The sequence below is a fragment of the Cucumis melo genome, chromosome 8, assembly GCF_025177605.1.
Source record: "Cucumis melo cultivar AY chromosome 8, USDA_Cmelo_AY_1.0, whole genome shotgun sequence".
NCBI lineage: Eukaryota > Viridiplantae > Streptophyta > Magnoliopsida > Cucurbitales > Cucurbitaceae > Cucumis > Cucumis melo.
The window spans coordinates 5,367,825-5,386,322 of NC_066864.1; the positions used below are offsets into that span (position 1 = coordinate 5,367,825).

The 18,498-nt window shown below is 31.0% G+C and overlaps 2 protein-coding genes across 2 annotated transcripts; both read left to right on the forward strand.

Annotated features, from left to right (window-relative positions):
* The first annotated feature begins 2,549 nt into the window (after positions 1-2,549).
* On the forward strand, positions 2,550-5,531 carry LOC103485010 (cytochrome P450 71AU50-like). Its single transcript, XM_008442446.3, has 2 exons — positions 2,550-3,596; positions 4,767-5,531. The coding sequence occupies exons 1-2, from the start codon at positions 2,712-2,714 to the stop codon at positions 5,406-5,408; spliced, it is 1,527 nt and encodes a 508-aa protein (XP_008440668.2). The 5' UTR covers positions 2,550-2,711; the 3' UTR covers positions 5,409-5,531.
* Positions 5,532-10,604: 5,073 nt separating this feature from the next.
* Positions 10,605-17,627, forward strand: LOC103485013 (cytochrome P450 71AU50-like). Its single transcript, XM_008442449.3, has 2 exons — positions 10,605-11,489; positions 16,986-17,627. Exons 1-2 carry the CDS (start codon positions 10,605-10,607, stop codon positions 17,625-17,627), a joined length of 1,527 nt encoding a protein of 508 aa, XP_008440671.2.
* Positions 17,628-18,498: the final 871 nt, after the last annotated feature.

An 18,498-nucleotide genomic window follows, 5' to 3' on the forward strand; every position in this document is an offset into this window, starting at 1 on the left:
TCTTACCAATATTATTGTAACACTTGAACGATCAATTCTTCAGACTCTATCAGAACCAACATGTACGACATCTAAAATATCCTTAGTCCCTTATTTACCCATAACTTAAGATGTTCATCATTAATCCTCTCAAAGAACCCATCAAACACACTCTGCTAATATTTTTCATCCGACCTGTCAACCCTTGTATCATAGCTTGGAAGATCAAACCTTGCAATAAACGGAACAAAATCTCCAAAATAGGTGCAACAAACTAATTGCATCACCTCTTGTATCATAGCCTTATAATGAAGCCTCTATCATCCCCAAATTGTCATGTGTCTGTGCTGGGCGACACAACTTTTGAACTATAATATTAGTAGAAAAACATCATTTGCAGCCTCCTTTGAGATACTCAATCAACAATCCAACCTCTTCCAGCTTTCTCATGGACTTGAAAGAATTGATCTTGTGACTACTAAGTATTATATTATATTAGTAGGATAATTATTTTTAAAATATAACTTTGGAATTGTTTTCTTCAATAGATATATATGGTGTGTATTTGTATAATCATGGAATGTGAAGATTGGGGTTGCGGCGAGTATAAGTTTATGAAAATGGACAAACAAATTAAACTTGATTCCTTTGATCTATTTTTATAATTAAAAGAATAAATGGAAACATGAAAGAGGTAAGGAAATTAAAAGGGACGAAAGTATATTTGTGGCAAAAGTCCAAGCGATGCCCAAACAAACATATATTTGTAAGCTTGAACGAAGGGAGGATTTGGCCGTGGTCTAATTAATAATACAAAGACTACAGCTTTGTAATAAATATCTCACATATGTGAACAAGAATGTACTAACTTATCTGCAGAAAATTAAAGTGATAAACAAATGAGACTACGTCCAGCATTGATCTTCCAAGTATATTAAGAAAATGTGAGATGGAGATTACTTTGATCATTTAACTTTGAAAGGGATTGGGTGTGTTGGAGTTTAGCATCTCAATTATGAGGGCTGAAAAGTTGTTTATGCCGGCCAGGATAGCAACAGAACAGTTGATAAAACCAACTCAAATTAAATTTTGATTTTGAAATATAGGTACTACTTTAATAAAGGGTTAAATATATAATATCTTATAGTTTCCTAACATTAAATTTGTTTACTTTGATGAACTCCTTCTAACTTGATCAAGATCTAATTCTAAATTTTGATGTTTAATTATGAGGACATCTTTGTAATATAAACTTAAAATATCATTTTTATTTTTATTTTTATAACGAAAATATGAGTATATTTGAGATAGATGAATAATTACTATTTACATTATAAAAAATTACATATTCAATCAATTATCGTCATTAAAAAAAGAGGATCTTTTTGGTGTTGAAGAAAGGGATCATATCCATATTCCATCTTTGTCGTCTGATGATAAAACAATACACAACGAAATTGTTAGTGAAATTCTAATTTTTTTTAAGTTATATTTATACATAGACATGCTAATAAATAAAGATAATTAAGTCACTAAATATTGGTCAACATGTTTTCATTTGTTTGGACATAAATATCGTTTGATGTTGAACTATTAAAATAAGCAGCATTGTTAAAGCAATTTGGAAGGTCATGCCAATTATGTCGTGGGATATTTCTAACTTTAATTTAAATTTTGATTGGGTTAGACTAGATTGTAGTTTTGCATAAAACCATCGAGTTTTATTAATAAGAAGTTATTTAGTGGTCACAACAAAAAGTAAGGATGAAAATACCAAGATAAATCAAATTCGACAATAATTGCATCTATGTCACGTATACATTTTTTTTTAACACAGTACAAAATAATAATAATTAATCTCTTTAAAAGAAAACTGTCCCATGAAATTTTTTTATTGAATGACTAGTTAATCGAACCTAACCGGTTGAGTTAAAGGAAGGTACTGGTAGCTAGTCCAACCAATCCCTACTTTTTTAACCAACACTTCAATAGAAATAATTGTATGCTCAAACAATACAAAAATTTACCATGACAACAAAAAAAAAAAAGAAATCAGATGACAGTCATAAAGTAGTCAAATGACTATTAGAATTAGACTAACTAAAATCGAAAAAAAGATAGAAATTAATCACAATCATAATCATATAACAATCAAATTTCACACACAGGTCAACGTTCGTGAATAAAAAGAAATAATTGTTGGTCTAATTTTTTCATTATTTTTTACTATATGCCATTGTTGGTATATTTTAGACATAATAATAGATTGAACTCAATTGTGTAATTATATTTTGCCATACCCATGAATACCCTCACCATTCAACTCTTCCATTATCGCTAACGTCCAAGGAAAAAGACACAAAGCCAAAGGTTAAAACAAATATCATTCTATATTCAAATTTTATTTCTATACTTATATTCATAATATATATATATATATATATATATGACCGTTTCAATTTTATTTTCTTAAAGAACTATAAGAAAAGGAAGAGAAACTGATTTTAAAATCATTTAAATCACACTTTTATCTTATATATTTTTAAAATTATTGATGTAGAACACAATTTGATATTTGATGCATACTCCTATCATTTAAAGTCATCTTTTTCGCACAACCCAACCCACCTATTTATAATCTCACCAACATATCCAAAAATCCCAACACTATCATCTCATTTGAACAAAATCTAAGCAGTCCCAACAATAGAGAGAAACTAAAAACAGAGCCTATGGCTTTGATTTTGGTCATTGTCGTCATCGCTCTTCTCCTTGCTCTTCCAATCTCACACTCATGGCTATTCAAAACCCGAATCAAGCCCAAAAAATTCCCTCCAGGACCAAAAGGGATTCCTATTTTTGGTTGCCTCCATTTACTAGGAAAACTCCCTCACAGAAATCTCCACAAATTATCCCAAAAATATGGACCCATAATGAGCATGAAACTAGGACTTGTTCCCACAATCATAGTCTCATCCCCTCAAGCCGCCAAACTCTTCCTCAAAACCCACGACCTCATTTTTGCAAGCCGCCCCTCTTCACAAGCTTCAAAACATATCTCTTATCAACAACAAAATTTAGTCTTTGCTCCATATGGTCCTTATTGGCGCAACATGCGTAAAATGTGCACTCTTGAATTGCTTAGTAACCACAAAATCAACTCTTTCATGCCTATCAGAAAACACGAGCTTGGTTTGTTGATTGAGTACTTTAAAGAAGCTGCTCATAACAAAACTGTCGTGAATCTGAGTGCTAAAGTTACGTCACTTACAACTGACATTATTTGTTTGATGGCATTTGGGAAGAAATATGGAGATGAAGATTTTGATGAAAGAGGGTTTAAGGCTGTAATACAAGAAGGTATGCAGTTGGCTGCTGCGCCTAATTTGGGGGATTTTATTCCGGCAATTGCTTGGCTTGATCTTCAAGGATTTACTCGTAAAATGAAAAGTGTTCATAAGGTGTATGATGAATTTCTTGAAAAGATTATTAATGAGCATCTTGTGGCTAGAGGTGGGAAGAAGACTAGGGATTTTGTTGATGTTATGTTGGATCTTATTGATTCTCAACAAACTGAATATCAAATTGATCGTTCCACTATTAAAGCTATAATGCTGGTATGCCTACCTCTTTCTTCTATTTCTATTGTTTTTAATCCTACCTTTTCTCAAACTTTTTATATTAAAAGAAAAATATATTATATTTGGGGTAATATTTGGATGCATATTTAACCTATCATATTCAATATTTTTAAAGTTCTAATTTACAAAGTTAGTAGATATGTTTAAAGTTATATATATTAGACATGAAATTTAAATTAGTATGGATTGAGCAACTCATTTTGAAATTTTTTATATATGTCAACCACCTTAAAAATTTTAGTAATGTATTAGCTGTCCAAGTTGGTTAAGACATTTAATACTACATTTTCTACAAAAACAAAAAGAAAAAACATCATGGAGACATTTACTTTACATTAAATTATCTTATCCCATAATTATTGAACTAAGAAAAATCAGTATATTTATTGGTTTATTGGTGCATTTATGAGGGTGACTGAAGAGAGAGAAAAACTGTGGGTAGATATTTTTGAATAAAAGAAACCACAAAATATTTACCAAAAAAAAAAAGATCACTAAAATTCAAAAGTGATTTACAAAGAAAATAATTTTGGATAAATACTTTCTCAATTTCTTCCAAAAGTTTTAGATATCAATAAATGGTAGAATTTTTAGAAATAATAATTAAGTGTATAATAATTTTTTTTAAAAAATTATAAATAAAACATAGTCAATTTGTGATTTATTTAAAAACTTTTACTGCTAATTTTTTAATAAATTTGTGTTAATGGTATGATCTATCGTTAAATAAATTATCGTGGACTTTACATTAATTAGTCTATTACAAGAGATCAAGATCAAAGTGAAATTTATAATGTGATTGAAAACTATATGGTAAACATACTTGTGAAGGCCGGCATTCAAATTATTTTTAATTAAATAAATTTTATCATTTAACTTTATTGAACAACACAAAAGAATATTCCAAAACTATAGGGGGAAAAAAACTTGGGTTTCTGTTATTTATTTATTTGGATGTTTCTACTATTAAAATATAATCTACCCTGTAGTTTATTTAAAATATGTATTTGAATGTTTGTTCTATTAAAATAAATGCATTTTCATCCCCAACCCGGTTAAACTAACCATATTTGGTCTATTAATATTGATATTGGGAAAAACTTTACTTAATTACCTATGTTTTGTTTTTGTGTTGGGTTCTTGTAGGATATGCTTGCAGCAGCAATGGACACATCGTCAACAACAATAGGATGGGCAATGTCGGAGCTGATAAGACATCCAGATGTGATGAAGAAAATGCAATCTGAATTACAAAAAGTTGTTGGTTTAGACAGAATGGTTGAAGAATCTGACTTAGTAAGCTTAGAATACTTAGAAATGGTAGTGAAAGAGATTATGAGGCTATATCCAGCAGGTCCATTATTGATTCCACACGAGTCTCTTGAAGATTGCACTGTCAATGGGTTCCATATTCCCAAGAAATCAAGACTAATAGTAAATGCATGGGCTATTGGCCGAGACCCGAGTGTTTGGAATGATCCACACAAATTCTTTCCTGAGAGGTTTATTGGCAGCCAAATAGATTTGAAAGGCAAAGATTTTGAATTGATTCCATTTGGTGCCGGTCGTAGAGGGTGCCCTGGAATGCAGTTGGGCTTAACTATGGTTCGGTTATTGTTGGCTCAACTTGTGCATTGTTTTGATTGGGAACTTCCAAATGGTATGTTGCCATCTGAATTGGATATGACTGAAGAGTTTGGTTTGACTTGTCCTAGAGCACAAGATCTTATGGTTATTCCTACCTTTCGTCTTTATAATTCAATTAGTACTATCGATTTGTCTTCTTAAATAGCGTAGATTATATATAGGTAATAAGTTGGTAACATATAATAGCCAAGATAAGGAGCGGCCGAGATGCTCTCTCCCTTTCTCTCTCTATATGAATAATAATATACTTAGACAATTTTATCATCTTACCACTTTTCAATGTTGGTTGAAATAAACGATGGCATAATTATTTGATTTTTTTTAATTAAAATTGAAGCTTGTAAAATGATATTTTTATCTATAGATTTATCTATTTCATTATCCACGTTTAATCATTGTTTAAACAAATCAAGTCAACTAGTTTTGAAAAAAATGTACATAGACTCTTTTGTTCTTCATTTTTCTAGATTAGTGTAAATATAATTCAACTTCAAAAGTAAGCATGTTTGTTGAATAATTCATTTTCAATTTTTTATTTTGTGTACTTTTCACATTTTATTAAGAAACTTTTTTTTTTCTAAATCAATATTTTTCACATTTACCTAATAACATTTTTCATCTAAAACATTTTAATTTACATTCCACACAACACACAATTATCGAAGATTCAAAATTACAACTCTACACCTCTATACTCCAATTTACTAATTTCAACGTATTAACCTCATACTTATTGAAGTATGAGGTTAATATACCTCTATACTCCGTAATTTTTTTAAATAAGCTTAGAATTTAAATACTTACTTTAAGAAAAGATGACAACTCCAACCATATAAAATTAGAAAAATCCCAAGCATAAATTTAAAAAATATGAAATCATTCGCTTAGAAAATCGGTAATTTTTTTCTTTCCCAAGTGTCCACTTATTTGGGTTGAACTATTACATTAATTTGAGATGACATTAAGTATAAATTTATAAATAATTAGGACAAAGACGAAAAATGGAAATCACCCAAAGATTTTGGGCCCTAGGACAGGTCAACCCCAAAATTTCTGTCATATCCAATTCAAGTGGTGACATACCATCGGGAAGGCTTCAAATCAAGACAGTGTAATAATTGAGCCACTACAAGACGAACCACAACCAAAGCTAATTGTATTCCAACACAACCTCTTCGGCCTGACCCAAATGGAATTAGCTCAAAATCTCTCCCTTTCACGTCCACTTCACTTTCCAAAAATCTCTCTGGATCAAACTTGTAAAGATCAACCCAAGTACTTGGATCTCTTCCAATGGCCCATGCATTTATTACTATTCTTGATTTCTTAGGGATATGATACCCATTTATATTGCAATCTTGTATGCATTCTCTTGGAATTAATGGAACTGGTGGATGCATTCTTAAACTCTCTTTCATCACCATCTCCAAGTATTTCAAGTTACTTAAGTCTGATTCTTCCACCATTCTATTCAATCCCACCACTTTTTCTAATTCTTCTTGCAACTTTTTCATTATATGTGGATGCTTAATAAGTTCCGATAACATCCAATTGATTGTTGTTGTACTATCCACGGCTGCAATAAGAAAAACCTGCCAGAAATATTCCTAAGTTTTAGTTTCATTCTTGAAAAACAATTTTAAATGAGTTTATCAAAATTTCCAAAAAAAATCCAAAAATACTCTACATTCTACCACCAATCAGTTTACATATCAGAATCATAGCTTTGATATTTGATAGATCAATTTCCATTTCTATACTTTTAAACATTGAATTATTATTACCGTACATTTTTAACGAATTTTAAATCAACTCATCCAATTTTATTTTTGTTAAAATTATGTTTCCAATTCTTTCACCACATCCAATAACTTCATTTACATAGTAAATAAATTCAAAACAAACAATACATAATTGAAGACACAGTTTTCTTTAATTACTGCAATTTATAATGAATATATTTACTAATCAAATTCAAAAAATATAAAATAAAAATGTATAAAAAATTTAAAGATAGTTGTCGTAAAAATTAAAGTGATAAACAATTGAAACTACGTGCATCAATGGTCTTCCAACTATATTAAGAAAATGTGATATGGAGATTACTTAGAACATTTAATTTTGATATGCACATCGGTCTTCCAACTATCTTAAAATGGAGATTACTTTGAACATTTATTTTTGATAGGAATTGGATGTGTTGGACTTTAGCATATCGATTAATTTAATACAAAAGCAATTTTTCATTCTCAATTCGCATCATTTTTTCTTACTTTTATATTAAAAATAAAAACATAGGTAGTTAAATAAATGTTAAAACTTTACGATATGTAATTTTGAAACCTACAATTTAAATCTTATAGTTTGCTAACAGAACATTTGTTTGTCAGTAAAATTCTAATTTTTTAAGTTATATATTCGTATACACATATATGTTAATAAAATATTGACATCAATAATTGTTTTCATTTGTTTGGACATGGATATCCAACGATGTTGGACTATTAAAATAAACAACATTATCAAAGCACTGAGATATTCTTAACTTTAATTGATTTTGAATGGGTTAGAAAAGAGTGTAGTTTTGCATAAAAAACCATCAAATTTCATGAACAAGAAGTTATCTAATGATCACAACAAAAAGTATGAAAAAGTCAAGATAAATGAAAATCTACAATAACTAAAGTATAGTGTAGGTTGCATTTATATCATGTGTACTCTATTTTAACATAGTACAAAATGATAAAAATCATTTTCTTTAAAAGAAAATAGTTAAATGACAAATTCCAGTCATCATAATTGGTTGAATTGCATAAACATAGTTTTAGCTTGCCCAACCGATCTTTAATCTTTTAACCAACACTTTTTTTTTCTTCAATAAAACATAATTACATGCATCGAAGAAGCAATCAAACAATATAAAAATTCACCATGACAAAATAAAATAATCCGATGATAATCATTAAATGATCAAATAATTATTAGAAGTCTAACTAAAATTAAAAAAAAAAAAGTAATAGATAAAAATGCAATCATATAGTAATCAAATTTCTTTCATATGCTCAAGTCCGAAAAATTTAGTGGTCACAACAAAAAATAAGTACGAAAAAACCAAAGATAAATCAATAGTATAGATTGCATTTATGTAATGTATATCTTTTTTTTAATATGGTACGAAATAATAATTATTAATTTTTTTAATAGAAAATTGTCATATCACAAATTTTTATTGGATGATTGGTTAATCCAACATTAATAGTTGAGTGACAGAAAGGTAGTTGCAGGTAACCCAACAACCCCTAATTTTTCAACCAACACTTTAGCAAAAATAATTGCATGCATTTAAGAAGACAATCAATAAATAAAATTTTACCATGACAAAAAAAAAAAAAAAAAAAAACAATCAGATGACAATCATAGGCTAGCCAAATGGTTATTAGAATAGACTAATTAAAATCGAAAAAAAAATAGATGTGAATCCCAATCATATAGCAATCAAATTTTACGTGTAAGTAGATGAATCAATAAAGGAATTTCAAACTGCAAACTTTTTGGTTTCAACCTCTATTATGAATTGGGTTTGATGCCCAAATTTGTAATTTTTACAAAAAATAAACTTTGAATAATAAATGTAATATTTTTCAAATATTTTTGACAAACTTGCTATTACCCGTACATTTTAGACATAATACATTTAATTCAATGGTGTTTGTATTTTCACGCCGGTAATTAAAATTAGGTCACAAACAATTAATCAAAGTAAAGGACATCATCCATTATTATCAATATGGTCTATATACCAAACCAAAAATACCCATTACCCATTTCTCAAACAGAAAAGGAAAAATAAAACCCATACTCTAAAGAAATTAAAACCCAAAAATACCCTCACCATTCAACTCTTCAAGGAAAAGACACAGCCAAAGGTTAAAAAAAAGATGATTCTATATTCAAATTTTATTTCTATACTTATATTCATAATATATATATATATATATATATATATATATATATATATATATATATATATATGACCGTTTCAATTTTATTTTCTTAAAAAATGAAAATGATTAAATAACTATAATAAAAGGATGAGAAACCGATTTTAAAATCATTTAAATCACACTTTTATCTTATATATTTTTAAAATTATTGATGTAGAACACAATTTGATATTTGATGCATACTCCTATCATTTAAACTCATTTTTATCGCACAAGTACCGATTAGTATTTTCTTTGATTTCTTATATATATACTATTACATAATACATTTATGTTATGTGATTTTTTACATACATACTATTGCATATATTAAATAATATAAAAATTGAAGTTGTCATCCTCCTACTGAATCTAAAACGTTCAGTTGGTCGACTAAACAATTGAAATTCCTTCCAAAATGGAGATTAAACATAACTTATTATTCTTTTTACATATAATAAGAATATTTGAAATAAAATACATAAACTAATTTAACAAATTAAAAACTCAACATTTCATTCATAAAATATACAATGTATTATTTCACATATACTTTCATAAATCAATTTATCGTATCCTTCCCATTCAACCACTTTTTCATACAATTCCTTGATATAAAATTGTTCTTTTATCAAAATCCCTACATCGCAAACATATTCAGTTTTCCTGAACATTACATATATCAGAAAACATTAAATATATACCATAATTACGTTGAATATATGAAAAACAATGCAAAACGAAAGAAAGAATGAACGGAGAGAGAGATCGGTAGAAAATAATTTTAAGAAAATCACAAAAAGAAAAATAATTGAAGAGTAATTAATTTTAATTATAATATTAATTACTTACCATATTTACATAGGATATCTAATAAATCATTTACCATAATAGAATTAATCAGTTACCATTTTCAGCACATTCCTTTTTTATTTATTTATTTATTTTATATTTTTAATTGAAATAGATAATAAGATAAATTAGGACATACATTTGTAAAATTTTATAGCTCATTTAGAACTTTTCTAAAAATTTTTAATAAAGAAAGTTCATTAAATGATATATATCAATTTAGGATATTCGAGGTGAAACCACCTATAAAAATTAACCTTACAATTATTGATCTAAAACAAATTTTTACAATTCCACGTTGTATTAAGCAAAATTTTCAAAGTAATAAAATTAAAATTGAATTAAAACACTTTCATTATTTTCAAAACCATTCCCAAGCATCTTTTTGGGCACAACCCAACCCACCTATTTATAATCTCACCAACATATCCAAAACCCTATCATGTCATTTGAACAAAATCTAAGCAGTCCCATCAATAGAGAGAAACTAAAAACAAAGCCTATGGCTTTGATTTTGGTCGTCGTCGTCATCACTCTTCTCCTTGCTCTTCTAATCTCACACTCATGGCTATTCAAAACCCAAATCGAACCCAAAAAACTCCTTCCAGGGCCAAAAGGGTTTCCCATTTTTGGTTGCCTCCATTTACTAGGAAAACTCCCTCACAGAAATCTCCACAAATTATCCCAAAAATATGGACCCATAATGAGCATGAAACTAGGCATTGTTCCCACAATCATAGTCTCATCCCCTCAAGCCGCCAAACTCTTCCTCAAAACCCACGACCTCATTTTTGCAAACCGCCCCTCTTTACAAGCTTCAAAACACATCTCTTATCAACAAAAAAATTTAGTCTTTTCTCCATATGGTCCTTATTGGCGCAACATGCGTAAAATGTGCACTCTTGAATTGCTTAGTAACCACAAAATCAACTCTTTCATGCCTATGAGAAAACACGAGCTTGGTTTGTTGATTGAGTATTTTAAAGAAGCTGCTCATAACAAAACTGTCGTGAATCTGAGTGCTAAAGTTACGTCACTTACAACTGACATTATTTGTTTGATGGCATTTGGGAAGAAATATGGAGATGAAGATTTTGATGAAAGAGGATTTAAGGCTGTAATACAAGAAGGTATGCAGTTGGCTGCTGCGCCTAATTTGGGGGATTTTATTCCGACAATTGCTTGGCTTGATCTTCAAGGATTTACTCGTAAAATAAAACGTGTTCATAAGGTGTATGATGAATTTCTTGATAAGATTATTAATGAGCATCTTGTGGCTAGAGGTAGGAAGAAGACTAGGGATTTTGTTGATGTTATGTTGGATCTTATTGATTCTCAACAAACAGAGTATCAAATTGATCGTTCTGCTATTAAAGCTATAATGCTGGTATGCCTACCTCTTTCTTCTATTTCTATTATTTTTAATCCTACGTTTTCTCAACCTTTTTACATCAAAAGAAAAATATCTTACATTTAGGGTAATATTTTGGATGCATATTTATTTTTGTCCATCTCTTGTTATCACTTAGATTGAAAAGAATTAAAATATTAAAAAATGAACTAAGAATAAATTGCAACGTTTCAAGTTATAATCGGATATTTTGGTGAAATGTACGAAAAAAAATGCTCCACGTTTTTTCCTATATTTTTTTTATTAAACCTAACAAATATGTTGGGAAGGTTATTTAACAAATAATTAAGTGTATAATAAATTTTTTTTAAAAAAATTATAAATATAGCCTAGGCAATTTGAGATTCATCGATAAACTTTTTTTCTTTTTTTCTTTTTTACTAATGATATGATTTATCATTAAATAAATTATTGAGATCCACTAAAAATTTATAATGTGAAAGAAAAATATATGGCAAAACATACCTGTGAAAGCTGGTATCCAAAATATTTTTTATTAAATTAATTTTATTATTTAAATTTATTGAAAAACACAAAAGAATATTCCACAAATATGGAAAGTAAACTTGGTTTCTGTTATTTATTTATTTGGATGTTTTGTACTATTAAATGCATTTTCATCCCCATAGTCTATCCTTAGTTTATTTAAAATATAATCTTTGTTTTGGTCTATTAATATTTAAGGAACTTGTTAAGAAAGTGCTTTATGATTGAAACATGCTCATGTGTGTTTATCTTTGTTAAGTTAATTTAGTCCAAGTTTGTTCCTATTTCTTAGGAATTAGTCATTCATGATTTGTAATCATGGAGAAAGTCTAGGGTCATGTTGATTAGTGGAGAAAGTTTAGGGTCATGATGTTAGTGGAGAAAGTTTAGGGTCATGATGTTAGTGGGTAGTTATTTTTAAGACTTTAAATACTGTATTTTTCTTTGAATGTAATTGAAATGAATTTGTCTTCAATTTTCCATTGCAATATTTATTTTTACTCTAGAAAATAACAATTGGTATCAGAGCTCTCTTCTTAAGGGATCTGTGAGTGTGAGTTGTTGTGTCATGGACGCCATAACAAGTTCTAGTTTCACTTCAATTTCTCCATTGATATTTGATGGAGACAACTACCAAGTTTGGGCAGTTCGTATGGAAGCTTATATGGAAGCTTTGGATATTTGGGAAGCAGTGGAAGAGGATTATGAAATTCCTGCTCTTCCAGACAATCCTACCATGGCACAAATCAAAGCGCAAAAGGAGAAGAAGACAAAGAAATCCAAGGCAAAGGCATGTCTGTTTGCTGCAGTCTCATCTACTATCTTCACTAGAATTATGACTCTGAGATCAGCATATGAGATATGGAATTATCTCAAGTCAGAATATGAGGGAGATGAAAGAATCAAAGGAATGCGTGTGCTAAACTTGATTCGAGAATTCGAGTTGCAGAAGATGAAGGAAACAGAATCAATTAAAGAGTATTCTGTTAGGTTATTGGACATTGCAAACCAAATCAGATTACTTGGTTCTGTGTTCAAGGACTCAAGAATTGTAGAAAAAATTCTTGTATCAGTGCCTGAAAAATTTGAGGCATCTATTTCTGCCTTAGAAAATACCAAAGATTTGACTCAAATCACTCTTGCAGAGATACTCAATGCTTTGCAAGCGCAGGAACAAAGAAGAGCCATGAGGCAAGAAGGTGCTGTTGAAGGAGCCTTGCCAGCGAAGCATCATGAGAACGTTAGGAACAATAAGAAGAAGAAGTTTTTCAAGAAGAATCAAATTTCTACTAGAGAATCTTCAACTTACAACAAAGCAGGAGTCAAGAAGGGATCCTATCCTCCCTGTTCACATTGCAATAAACAGGGTCATCCTCCTTTTAAATGCTGGAGGAGACCAAACGCCAAGTGCACCAAATGTAACCAAATGGGGCATGAAGCTGTAATTTGCAGGAACAATAATCAACAACAAGGTGTAGAGGCCAAAATTGCTTATCAGGAGGAGGAGGAGGAGGATCAATTGTTTGTGGCAACATGCTTCGTGGGTGGTGAGTCAAATGAAAGCTGGCTGATTGACAGTGGATGTACCAACCATATGACTCATGACAAGGAGTTGTTTAAAGATCTGAAGCCAACAAATATCACCAAAGTCAGAATTGGCAATGGAGACTACATCTCAGTCAAAGGAAAGGGGACTATTGCGATTGCCAGTTGTAAAGGTACAAAGCATATACAAGATGTTCTTTTTGTACCTGACATTAACCAAAATTTGTTGAGTGTGGGTCAACTTATTGAAAAAGGTTTTAAAGTTACTTTTGAAAATGAATATTGCTTGATTAAGGATGCAGCAAATCAAGATATTTTCAAAGTAAAAATGAAAGGAAAAAGTTTTTCACTTAATCCTTTAGAGGAGAAGCAATCTGTTTTTGCTCTCAAAGAAGATGAAACACAGCTTTGGCACAAAAGAGTCGGTCACTATCATCATCAAGGGCTGCTACAACTAACGGAGTTGGCACTTGATTTTCCCAAGCTTAGTGAAGAAATCTCAAGCTGCAAAGCGTGTCATTTTGGAAAGCAAAATAGGAAGTCATTTCCCAAGTCATCTTGGAGAGCCACTCAAAAATTGCAGCTCATTCACACAGATGTTGCAGGTCCTCAGAGAACACCTTCTTTAAAAGGTAGTCTCTATTATATTGCTTTTATTGATGACTTCACCAGAATGTGCTGGATTTTTTTCTTGAAGTTTAAATCAGAGGTTGCTCATGTCTTTTGGAAGTTCAAGGCAAGAGTTGAAAATGAAAGTGGTTGCAAAATTCAAATGGTAAGGTCTGACAATGGGAAAGAGTATGTTTCGGCAGAATTTGACAAGTTTTGTGAAGATTCAGGCATAAAACATCAACTTACAGCTCCTTACACTCCTCAACAAAATGGAGTTAGTGAGAGGAGAAATAGATACATCATGGAGATGACAAGATGCATGCTGCATGAAAAGAGTTTGCCAAAGAAGTTTTGGGCAGAGGCAGCAAATACAGCTGTATTTCTTCAAAATAGGCTTCCCACAAAAGCATTGAAGGAAAAGACACCATTTGAGGCATGGTATGGGTACAAACCATCATTGAAATTTCTCAAAGTATTTGGTTGTTTGTGTTTCACTCATGTTCCACAGAGCAAGCGTGACAAACTTGATAGGAGAGCTTCACCGGGTGTCTTTATAGGCTATAGTTCTATCAGCAAAGCCTATAAAATTTTCCAACCACAAACTGGAAAGATTGTCGTGAGCAGGGATGTTCACTTCGAGGAAGATGAAGAGTGGAACTTTGATGATGCAGAGAAGAAAGGTCAGACCTTGGAAAAGATGAAATTCAAGTTTTTTGATTCAAGCATTGAAGAGGAAGATGACAGGCAGAATGAAATAGTAGATGATGCTTCCGTGAGAGGAACAAGGTTGCTTTCTGATATTTATGAAAGGTGCAATGTTGCTGTGTGTGAACCTGCAAACTATGCAGAAGCAAAGAAAGATCAAAGGTGGATAGCTGCAATGGAGGAGGAGTTGTCAATGATAGAGAAGAACAAAACTTGGATCCTTGTTGACAGACCTCAAGATAGGAAGGTAATTGGAGTTAAATGGGTGTTTAGAACCAAGCTTAATGCTGATGGCTCGATTAACAAGCACAAAGCCAGGCTTGTGGTTAAAGGGTATGCTCAAATCTTTGGTGTTGATTACTCTGATACTTTTGCTCCTGTTGCTAGAATGGACACAATCAGGTTACTATTTGCAATAGCTGCACAAAAGGGGTGGAAATTGTATCAGTTGGATGTCAAATCAGCTTTTTTGAATGGTGTCTTACAAGAAGAAATTTATGTTGAGCAGCCCGAAGGATGTGAGAAGCAAGGTGAAAGAAATAAAGTCTATCTTCTCAAGAAGGCTCTTTATGGTTTAAAACAAGCTCCAAGAGCTTGGTATAGCAAAATTGATGAACATTTACTGAGCTTGGGATTTTTGAAAAGTCTATCAGAATCAACCTTATATGTTAAGCACAATGGTACTAACATTCTTATTGTTTCACTGTATGTTGATGACCTACTGGTTACAGGAAACAATGCAGATCATATTCAAAATTTCAAATGGGAGATGATGAAGATGTTTGAAATGACAGATCTCGGGCTCATGTCCTACTTCCTTGGCATAGAGATCAAGCAAGGGCAAGGTGAAGTTTTCATTTGCCAGAAAAAATATGCAAAGGAAATACTAAAGAAGTTTAAGATGGATGAGTGTAAGGCTGTAAGCACTCCAATGAATCAAAAAGAGAAGTTGTGCAAAGAAGATGGTGCTGACAAAGTTGATGAAGGATATTTTAGGAGTTTAATTGGTTGCTTGATGTATCTCACAGCAACAAGACCTGATATTTTGAATGCTGTGAGTATTTTGTCTCGTTTCATGCATTGTGCAAGTGAATTACATCTTAAGGCAGCAAAAAGAGTGATACGATATGTCAAAGGCACAAGTGATTTTGGTGTTAAGTTCACTAGGGGCAAGGAGTTCAAACTGATTGGTTTTTCTGATAGTGATTGGGGAGGTTCCATTGATGATATGAGAAGCACTTTAGGTTACTGTTTTACTCTTAGCTCTGGTGTTTTCTCTTGGAGCTCGAAAAAGCAAGAGATTGTAGCCCAATCCACTGCTGAAGCAGAATTTATTGCTGCAACAGCTACTGCCAATCAAGCTTTATGGCTGAGGAAAATTTTACTTGACCTTGATCTGGAGCAGAAGAAAAGCACGGAGATTCTTGTTGATAACAAAGCGGCTATTGCTATTTCTCATAATCCTGTGTTTTATAAGAAGACTAAACATTTTAACATCAAGATTTTTTTTTAAGGGAAGTGCAGAAAAGTGGAGAGGTGATTCTTGTCTACTGCAAAACAGAAGATCAAGTTGCAGACATATTAACTAAACCGTTGCCTACTTGCAAGTTCGAGTTTCTAAGGTCAAAACTTGGTGTTTGCAACTCCTAAAGCAAGGAGGAGTGTTAAGAAAGTGCTTTATGATTGAAACATGCTCATGTGTGTTTATCTTTGTTAAGTTAATTTAGTCCAAGTTTGTTCCTATTTCTTAGGAATTAGTCATTCATGATTTGTAATCATGGAGAAAGTCTAGGGTCATGTTGATTAGTGGAGAAAGTTTAGGGTCATGATGTTAGTGGAGAAAGTTTAGGGTCATGATGTTAGTGGGTAGTTATTTTTAAGACTTTAAATACTGTATTTTTCTTTGAATGTAATTGAAATGAATTTGTCTTCAATTTTCCATTGCAATATTTATTTTTACTCTAGAAAATAACAGAACTGTAATTTTTTATTTTTAAAGGTACAAAAGATTAAAATGAATATCTTAAAAATACAAAGTTAGAAGTAATGAAATCAATTGTATATTAATATTGGAAAAACTTTACTTAGTGACCTATGTTTTGTTTTTGTGTTGGGTTCTTGGAGGATATGCTTGCAGCAGCAATGGACACATCGTCAACAACAATAGGATGGGCAATGTCGGAACTGATAAGACATCCATATGTAATGAAGAAAATGCAAGATGAATTACAAAAAGTTGTTGGTTTACACAGAATGGTTGAAGAATCTGACTTAGTATGCTTGGAATACTTAGAAATGGTAGTGAAAGAGATTATGAGGCTATATCCAGCAGCTCCATTATTAATTCCACACGAGTCTCTTGAAGATTGCACTGTCAATGGGTTTCATATTCCCAAGAAATCAAGACTAATAGTAAATGCATGGGCTATTGGCCGAGACCCGAGTGTTTGGAATGATCCACACAAGTTCTTTCCTGAGAGGTTTATTGGCAGCCAAATAGATTTGAAAGGCAAAGATTTTGAATTGATTCCATTTGGTGCCGGTCGTAGAGGGTGCCCTGGAATGCAGTTGGGCTTAACTATGGTTCGGTTATTGTTGGCTCAACTTGTGCATTGTTTTGATTGGGAACTTCCAAATGGTATGTTGCCATCTGAATTGGATATGATTGAAGAGTTTGGTTTGACTTGTCCTAGAGCACAAGATCTTATGATTATTCCTATCTTTCGTCTTAATGATTCAATTAGTACTATGGATTTCTCTTTTTGAACAACGTAGATTATATATAGGTAATGGTTGGTAATATATAATGGTCAAGATAAAGAGTGGTTGAGATGCTCTCTCTCTATATGTATATATGAATAATAATATACAAAGGCAATCTTATCGTCCTTACCACTTCTCACTGCTGGTTGAAATAAATGGATAGTCTTATTTGATGATTATTTGATTTTTTTATAAAAATTAAATGGAGATGTTACGAGCTATCGTCCATTTTAAATAAACTAATTGTGCATGTTAATTTTTTTTATTTTATTTAACTAAATAAAAATAGGGTAATTAATTATACAACTTCATTCTTGAGAGACCTCTTATTCAAGACTTGTTATATATGCTTGTGTATAAATCAAATGAGCTAAAATATATAAAGAATTTGATATTATGACTATGAAACAATCAATTCAAAAACTTTAGATCGATGGGTAGGTTTTTTTTTTTTTTTTTTTTTATGCATCAATTACATATCGAATATTTAAATGAATTGGAATCTTGGACATCAACATCGACTTGATTAAAAACCTGAGACAAAAATTCATCCTTTTACAATGTCCAAGATTCTCATGATTACCTAAAAAAAATTGTCATGATTGCATTATTTACACATTTCATGATTATACTTCAAAGTTGTACGTCCCTACTTCTGTTGTATACCGAAAAGAAACTTATAAATGAAGAAATATACCTAAACATATTTCTATATAAAAATAGGAAACAAAATAAAAATAAGAAAAAAAATTAAAAGAGAATAAAAAGCATAATTTGATTTTTTGTTCAAATAGTTAATACAAGAGAAGGGAATATGAATAGGTGGGAGGTAAATGGATGTGAACGGTTTTAGGGAACAATAAAACCAAAGTAG